Below are 9,225 nucleotides of genomic sequence, written 5' to 3' on the forward strand. Positions count from 1 at the left end.
TATCAGAATGTAGAGACCCATTCTTATCAAATAGGATTTTAGATTCCTTTCTGTGTAGAGGAAAAGATGAAATTTCTCATGGCAAATTTTTACAGATTTAGTTCATGTTTCTTTAATAACCTTGAAAACAACACAGCTAGGAATTATATATTTGAAGTCTGGGAATTGTGTGTAGGAGATTTGGGGAGGTCAAAGTGTTGCACTGGAGGGGACCACACTACCAATGGTTATTTTTTTCTGTAAGACAGATGGAGAAATAAAGTTAGCCAGCCCTACTCCTTAGCTTTCACACTGACTGAAATCTGCCCGTGTGAATTACTGCTTCAGAACAGGTTTGAGGATTTAGAACAATAATTAGTGGCTGCACTCTGTTTTGACGATTTGATTATGCTTTATCCTCTAGCATTTATTGCTGGCACCATCTGATGTGGCAGGCTGGGGGATTTTTATCAAAGATCCTGTACAGAAAAATGAATTCATCTCAGAATACTGTGGAGAGGTAAGGCACACTCAGCACTGTACTCGGGGTATAATCACTTTTGTTTTATACTGGTTTCACTGGGCAAGTCCCTGGGTTTGATTTGAAATGAATTGCTATAAAATGCCTTTCAGTCCGGACTGGTGGATTTGGTTTGGTTCTAGCTACATTTAGCTCTTCTCACATGAGGACAATGGGGAGAAAAAGAGCTTCACCACAGAGGATCTGTCCTGTGTAATCCAAAATCCACAGCCTGGCTGAGAAGGACAGTGTCACTAATTATCTGCCTTTTTGGTTGTAGGGTTAGAGAAAAATCATAGGGCTACCTTGAATTTGGAACCCACCCACCCACTTTGTGCTTGGGATGTAGAAATAGTTCTGAGTTGGAATCCTTAAAATACCATTGTTCTTTGATGTGCGTGGACTAAATGGAAAAGAGAAATTGGCTATAGTGACCTTTGATGAGTGTTCTCAAAAAGGTCCCAAATTCTCTTGAGCTTTTGTGTGTTCTGCCAGACTTGACCACCTAATCCCCATCTTCTCCTGTGTCTTTCTTTTTAGATTATTTCTCAAGATGAAGCTGACAGAAGAGGGAAAGTGTATGATAAATACATGTGCAGCTTTTTGTTCAACTTGAACAATGGTATGTTTCTGAGCTAGAAGGTATTTAGTTCTTTTGAGGGTTTAGAAATGAGGTTGGTGAGGTGACCTGCATGGGAAGAACTCCTGGTGTTTCTCATCACCTGGCATAAGCATGGGGGTGGGCTGCTTGGAGCAGAGGGACTAGGTGTGCAGGAAGTGATCTTTCTGCCGATGGGGCTGCACCAGACTCTGGCTGGGACAGGGACATTTTTCGTGTTCTCTGCTGTGCTCACCTTTGGGGTGTTGAGTAAGCCAGTCATTGCCTCTGCCAGGGAAGGATGGGGAGCACTGCCTTTGAAAGCATCTTCCAGACTTTGCCTGGATGTTATCAATGGACTGTGAGAATAAGGCAGCATTTCTCATGGCTGATGTTCTTGGGTAGAATAATAAGGAGCTCTGGTCGGATGATGTTGGGGAGAGTTTAGACTCCATATTTTTGCCATGTTTTGCTCAGTAGTATATATATTTATAGTTGGTGAGTAATAGCATTTGAGGCAGACAACCATCTTGAATTACCAATGATTAATTTTAACCTAGAACAGCATTTTCTTCCAAATGTTGTCATTTCTTAATGAAGTTGGTTGAATGATTTAGTTGCTTTTGAAGGTAAACCCTGAAGTACAATAGTTGTATTTCCAGAATCATAATACCATTGTGTTTATTGGTCTGTAACTACTCACTAGATTGTACTTATTTTTTTCTTTAGATTTTGTGGTGGACGCAACCCGCAAGGGTAACAAAATTCGTTTTGCGAATCATTCAGTAAATCCAAACTGCTATGCAAAAGGTAGGTACTTACGAAGTCAGAATTATCACAGTCTGACACAGGGACTCCCTTTTCAATCCTGTGGCAGCAGACTCGCATACTTCTCATGACCAAGTCAGTTAACATCTGTGTAACTGCTCACTTATACCGTCTTGTGCATCTCTCTTTCCAGTTATGATGGTTAATGGCGATCACAGGATAGGTATTTTTGCTAAGAGAGCCATCCAGACTGGTGAAGAGCTGTTTTTTGATTACAGGTGGGTAAAGTACATTTCTAACATCTAAGGACTGTGAGCTGTTGACAAAGCCTCTTTTTTAGTTCCTTGCTAGATCTGCTGTCACAGGGGGCTGGGCTCTTTCGGTTGTTATTTGCCATGGGCAGGGAGTTAGGTTATACTTTGCTGCTATAATATTTATTATCCAAGTAATACTTATTTTTAAAAACATAATAAAACCCACCTAGAAAGCCCATTTCTGACCCTGCGAGTCCTGGACCTTTCATTCACATTGCGCTGCACACATGCTTGTGGTGCATTTTTTAAAGTAAATGCGATCACGCTGATAGTATATTGTCAAGTATGTAGCATAACAATCTCTATGTGTATCTTTACTGTTACTACAATTAGATCTACTTCATTTTTTTTTAGAGTACTTACTACACACATTTAATATTTTAAAAGTCAGCCACTGTTAGCAGATAACTGCCTGGTCACCGTGTGGGCTCTTTCTGGGAGAAAAACTGTTGGGGTGCTGGGGACACATGGGCTAGTGAATTAGGATGGCACTTTACACTGTGAAGCTCTACAGGATAAATTTGACAAGTCATATAGTCTGGGGGCACGTGCCTGTAGTCCCAGCTACTTGAGAGGCAGGAGGATTGCCTGAGCTCAAGAACTTGATGCCACTGCACTCTAGTGCAGGAGACAGAGCAAGATCCTGTCTCAAAAAAATAAATGCAATCAGAATGACTGTTGTTAAAGAAATCCTGTGGCTGAATATACATCCCCTCCAGAAGCGGGTTTCAAGCCCCGAGTTGCTACAATGCAGGGCCTGTCTTTACCGGCAGACTGCTGTGCAGCTGAAGGAGGAGGTCTGAGAAGGGGCCTATCGTGGTGGAGTCCACTGCCAGTGGCTCTGTTTACCAGGGCTCCAGAGCATGTTCTCTGGATTTTGCCTCCCTGGGGGGGTAGTTTGCTTCTGAGGCACAGGGCAGAAAGCTGTGGGAATGCTTGTAGGAACAGGTTTGTCTGGTTCAGAACTTGGCAAGTTCTCAATTACCCAGATGTGTGCAGTGCCTTCTACAAATGTGCCTTTGTGCATGCAGCTGTGTGTATGGTTTTGTTTTAGACATTTTTAATGCACCCACCTAAAGCAGCAGGCTTGGTTGTGTTAAATCGCCCTGCATGGTGGATAAGTGGTCATTCCTTTTCATGTTGTTTCAGATACAGCCAGGCGGATGCCCTGAAGTATGTCGGCATCGAAAGAGAAATGGAAATCCCTTGACATCTGCTACCTCCTCCCCTCCTCTCTGAAACAAACAGCTGCCTTAGATTCAGGAACCTCGAGTACTGTGGGCAATTTAGGAAAAGAAAATGCAGTTTGAAATTCTGAATTTGCAAAGTACTGTAAGAATAATTTATAGTAATGAGTTTAAAAATCAACTTTTTATTGCCTTCTCACCAGCTGCAAAGTGTTTTGTACCAGTGAATTTTTGCAATAATGCAGTATGGTACATTTTTCAACTTTGAATAAAGAATACTTGAACTCCTAGTTATTGAGTCATCTCTCATAAAACTTCATTAACTGACTGATTTTAGAAAAGGACAGGAAAACAAACTCTCAAATTTAACTCCATTAGTTTTTTAGTAGGAATCTTGATTTAACTAATATTGCCTATTAGTATTAATTTTGCATATTAAATATGTAAATAAACATGTAATTTAATAATTAGAAGATATCCATATGTGAATAACACTACCACACATCCTGGGGGGTTTACCAAGTTAAAGGGCTTGATCTTGCAGACAGGGGACAAGGGTGGGTTATGTTATTAGCTGTGTGACCTGGAGAAAGTAGTTTAACCTTCAAGTCTCTGTTCGCCATACATACAATGACAGCGTGAATTAGGTTATTTTTAAGAACCTGTCTAAACTGCATTAGTCTAGATGTAGTTCCTCAGCAATACAACAGTGTAAATTGGGATTCCTTACTTACCTACAAAAGCTCACAGGTACAACCATACTGTAGATTATATCTTCTCAAAGAAGGGCTTAAAGAAAAAAACCCTGTCAAAATATCCGGGAAATGGGTCGCTTGCACACTGTACTCTTCTTCGTGACCACACGCAGCCCGTCACAGTGGCAACTTTCCAGCACCCTCCCAGGTACCCCCATGACAGCTACAAATCAGTGTAGTTACTTGGTAGTTGCCTTTTCTACAGTTACTTTTAATTAAGTTTCACATTAAATAAATAACTCACCTTGCTTTCCAATTCCATTAACTTTTATAAGACGTTCTCTGGTTTCTATCACATCAGTGCAACTTGAGTTCTAATTTGCCACTTAATTTTGGCAATGAGGACACCTTGCCCTAGTCTCTACTTCATGTGTTCTTGTAGTCCAATCCACAGTTTAGTGACAGTGCTGATATAATTTATGTCTCTCAATAACTATCCCCAATCGCCATACACTTAGCAGGTTGTTGGTGGCTGGGTCAAGTAGAACAAGAACTCCAGGGCTTGCCCTTGATTACCTTGTGTCCACCTTGGCACTCAGCATGGCCCTGGGCAGAGTGGGCAGCCATTGAAGAGGACTTTGGTTGTTCGGCTCATTTCTCCTTCAGGTAGCCTAATGGCCTCGTTTAGACATAGGCACATGAGCCTGTTCAGGAAACCCCAAGGGTTACACAGGCCAATACTATCTGGGGACATGGCTCATTCCAGCCACAGCTCCTAACCCTTCCCCAGAGGTGAACAGCTGGGAGGCAGGTCCTTGAGTCCAATGAGCTGCTCAATATGCCAGAGCTCCAGCTGCATCAGGAAGACAAAGTACAAGGTGCACTGATGGAAAGCAGTGATGCTGAGCACCGTCCGGTATGTTCTTAATGCACAGCAAACTTTCTATTCCATGATTTGAAATGTACTTTTCTAAATGTCCTCTTCGATGACTTCCATGAACACTGAGATTTTCTGACCAGAAATACTTGACTTGCACCTATTTGATAATATCCTATATGATAAAAGGTCATCTTTAAATCAGATCTGGTCAGCTTTAGTGTTTATTTTTTAGGAGGTTCTTACTCTTGTCATCCAGGCTGGAGTGCAGTGGCCTGATCATAGCTCACTGTATCCTCAAACTCCTGGGCTCTAGTGATCCTCCTGAGTAGCTAGGACTATAGACACGTGCCACCATGCCCAGCTAATTTTTAATTTTGTTGCAGAGACAGGGGTCTCACTATGTTGCCCAGGCTGGTCTTGAACTCCGGGGCTCAAGCAATCCTGCCTTGGCCTCCCCCAAAGTGCTGAGATTACAGGCGTGAGCCACCAAGCCTGGCCTTAGATTTTTCTTTATTCACACCAGGAAAAGCAAGCAGAGCTTGACATTGGCACACAGGTAGCACCTCGCCCACAAACTAACTTATGCAAGCAAAGTTAAAGGCACCATAAAATAACACTGTTCTGCTTGTCAAGATTCTTTTCAACCCGGGCACGGTGGCTCACGCCTGTAATCCTAGCTCTCTGGGAGGCCGAGGCGGGCGGATTGTTTGAGCTCAGCAGTTCGAAACCAGCCTGAGCAAGAGCGAGACCCCGTCTCTACTAAAAATAGAGAGAAATTAATCGGACAACTAAAAATATATAGAAAAAAATTAGCCGGGCATGGTGGCGCATGCCTGTAGTCCCAGCTACTCGGGAGGCTGAGGCAGGAGGATCGCTTGAGCCCGGGAGTGTGAGGTTGCTGTGAGCTAGGATGACGCCACGGCACTCTAGCCCGGGCAACACAGTGAGACTCTGTCTCAAAAAAAAAAAAAAAGATTCTTTTCAATCAAGAATGTTTTATATAGTAATTTATAAAAAAATTAATTATAATCACCTACCTGCAAGCTGCTCTTATTTTTCAATACTTGGCTGCCTCGTCCAGTTTCTTGCCTTCATTGTAGCCAAAGTCCTGACTTTCCACTTCCGCCAAAGGCATTCAGCAACGGCCACCATGTTTGTATGTAAACAAATCATGTGATTTAAGCTCATAGATTGATCAAGACAAGGATCTGAATGTGAACATTTTGAAAGGACCTAAAGTATTCTATTAAGTCAGTTACTGGAATTAGTTGGAATAAATGCTTAGTCCCGCAGCTCTCGGTTAGAAACAGTTCCGGTGAGGGCTATACCTGGACACCTGGTACTCACCTGTTAACGGTGAAGTCGTTGGCCTGCCACTGGACAAGTGTGTGAACTGGAAAGATGAGATTAAGGTATAAAAAAAATGAACCCAGATAGCCAAGCTGCTGTGATTCCTGAAAAACAGGAAGTTGTCTGCATCAGAAGGGGATTTAATTCAAACATAAAAGAGGAAGTATGTTTTCTGCCTGGGTGAGGTAAATTAGATTTCTTTCAAAGGAAAATCAGGTATCCATGTTTATTTAGTAAGGGGCAAGTATCTCGAAATGCTGTCAGTAAAGATATCTTAAATTCCAGGTACCTGTTGGTCCTGTAGCTGTTGTTCCCTTAGCTGTTACCTGGGGAGCTTGCATTCCTGTATTCTAGTGCTCCTGGCTGCTTTCTCACAAAGGCAGTGACAGAGACCAGCTGGCAGTCCAGGTCCACACTAGCATCATGTTTGACAACGAGAGTCCAAACCAAGGGAATCTTCTACCCTTCTTGCTGTCGAGATCGAGGCCCTATCTGGCCTTGTCTCCTCTCTGGGTAAGAAGCGCTTCCCTCGGCCACAGTACCCAGTGGCACATCCTCAGCCTGTTCATCTGCTTAGTGCAGAGCCCAGCTCTGATAAGACCACATCGAATTTTCCTACAGCCCGGAGGGCAGAATATTGATTTTATAAAAGAGGCAGTTTACAGTCATTGACAGATTAAAGGGTAAACTTCTGTTGCTGTGATACTTTGTTTCCAGCCTTTCCAACCTCCTTGGCCATGATTCCAAGGTAAGCATTGTCAGAGTGGATGACAAGCAGACCTCAGACTCCCGCTGGAGAATTCAGTAGCAAGTATCACTGCCCAAGATGTTTGGTTGCTTTATAAAGAGGCTCCCCTATAGTCTCAAAAATGGGTAAAGGCGACAGTGATAATCTGGGCACTTCTGGAGATTTGATTAGTTCAGTGGTACTTGGGCCTAGATAATTCTATGTAAACATATAGCTGGTAATAATAACTCGACAAAAAGCCAGTTGCATCTGCAATTTACAAGTATTTTGTCCAAGGAGAAGTAGAGGGGTTGAGGACGGGGGACTCCTGGGTTTTAACAGTGCTGCAGTCCTCAGGGCTCAGACTCCTGCAGGGGCTGCGCGGCAGGGGTTACTAAGCTGTCCTGAAAACTCACAGAACGTCCCTTTTCCCATTTCTTAGAAGAGAAACGCAGTTAATCTGCACGTAAGGGACATTTGGGCCTAAATATGACTCAGTGAAACTCAGTTCTCTTGGCCTACTTTTAGAAGCTCAGGATCATCTTTGTCAGGACGTCACATGGTTGGAGGAATAACAGTGCAAAAGGTCGAGTTGCCTTCTTTCCACACCCACCGACAGAGTCCATCTATATCTGCCGCGAAGGGGGCGGGTACAAGGTAGTGCATTTGCAGATGGGGGTGACCTGCCCGACTGGCCTTTCCCTCGCTGCACCCGTGTCCCACTGTGAATTTCCACAGTCCCCAGTACTTACCCACGCGCATGCTTGACCCTGGAGGAACTGAAGGGAGACCAGCAAAGCCTTGTGAAAATAGTTCCTGTCCACGGGACTCAAACACACAAGTCTGAAAGAGGGCACACGGTGTCTCTGTAGCATACTTTCCCCAGGGGCAGAAAAATGCAAGCGGGAGCTTCGCTCCGCGCTGGGCAGTTTTGCCGTCGGCCTGCGGTGCCCGGGGCCCCGAGGGTCGGAGGGAAGCAGGGTCTGGGGCTGGAACTCTGCCTGCTTTCATGCTGGCAGTCTTCTCTAGATCATTTGAAAAGGGGGATATACTAAAAAAAAGTGTGGGAACCATTAAGTGCTGAGTCTATTACCGTTACTTTTTAACCTACGAAACTTTTAAAAAACTCACCAGTTGGGGGCCAGATTGTGCCGCGAAACCCCCAGAGCGTCCGCTGCTGTCGTCAGCTACGCCTTCCTCCCCGCTTTGCCGACGTGGACCTGGGCACAGCTGAGGTTGGCCAAAGATGTTCAAGTAACTACCGTGTAAGAAACCTGTGAGGAACTTTTAAGCTTCTATGAGGAAAACGGAAGCTAACAGGAGCGCCCAAGTGCCGTGAGGGGAAAGTTCTCTGCCACCAGCCACAGTCTCCTGCCCTTTGGCCAGGAAATTACTACAAAAGGGGGCCCAATAGTGAGTGGCACGAGACTGAGAACACAGAAGCCAGGCGGAGGCGCAGACGGCACAGAAATGGTGCCCAGGGGACTGTTCCCAGGCCCCCCGGACCGGAGGAGCGGGTGGGATGCGACTCCCCTGGCCTTGGGCCTCCTCTCCTGGGGACAAATTGGGGCAAACACTCCGTTCTCCCAGGAGGAACAACTTTTCTAACCGCCAAGAACACAGGCCGGTCTACCAGCAGGCGCCTGAAAAGCCAGAGATCCTCAGCTCTGTGTGGCACAGGGCCAGGGAGAGGGCCGCTGTCCCCTAGTCCAGGGAGCTTTCCCAATAAAAGCTGATGTTTTAAACTGTTGGCTGCTTTTCACAACCAGCTGGAACCAGAGGGCGTGATGAGGAGGCCCCACGTCATCTGCTGTGCACACAGCGTGCCGTGCGGGCCTGCTGGATGTGGGCGGCAGAGCACGGCAGAGACCAGCGGCCCCAAGCCCGGCCACCCACCTTCAACCCTGGCTCCACTCCTCACTATTGACACCTTCCCCCATCTCGCCTCAGTCTCCCCGCCTGTAAGAAAGAGGGGGGCTACTAGTTGGGTTGTCCGAGGATTAACTCATGTAGTCCTTACAAGTGTTAAACAAAAATCAAAATGTGGTCACTGAACCTCATGCTGCATTCTAGTCACTCGGTAAGTCTCAGAAATAAGCATAAATGTTTTTAAAAAGATTACAAGGGGGCTTAAAATTTTAAGATTGTAAACATTTTTCAATCAAAAGAATGCAGCCCTTTTAAACTACAGGAAGACACTGGGAATA

General features: G+C 44.9%; 1 protein-coding gene across 1 annotated transcript in view; it reads left to right on the forward strand.

Annotated features, from left to right (window-relative positions):
- Positions 1-3,652, forward strand: part of EZH2 (enhancer of zeste 2 polycomb repressive complex 2 subunit) — a 78,465-nt gene extending 74,813 nt beyond the window's left edge. The window contains exons 16-20 of the mRNA XM_012662145.1: positions 435-499; positions 1,040-1,121; positions 1,827-1,907; positions 2,059-2,143; positions 3,329-3,652. Coding sequence (XP_012517599.1) covers positions 435-499; positions 1,040-1,121; positions 1,827-1,907; positions 2,059-2,143; positions 3,329-3,389 — 374 coding nt within the window. The 3' untranslated portion in view covers positions 3,390-3,652. The remainder of the gene's footprint in view (positions 1-434; positions 500-1,039; positions 1,122-1,826; positions 1,908-2,058; positions 2,144-3,328) is intronic.
- The last annotated feature ends 5,573 nt before the right edge of the window (positions 3,653-9,225 follow it).

This window comes from Propithecus coquereli, unplaced genomic scaffold, assembly GCF_000956105.1.
Source record: "Propithecus coquereli isolate 6110/MARCELLA unplaced genomic scaffold, Pcoq_1.0 Scaffold75, whole genome shotgun sequence".
NCBI classification, from domain to species: Eukaryota; Metazoa; Chordata; class Mammalia; order Primates; family Indriidae; genus Propithecus; species Propithecus coquereli.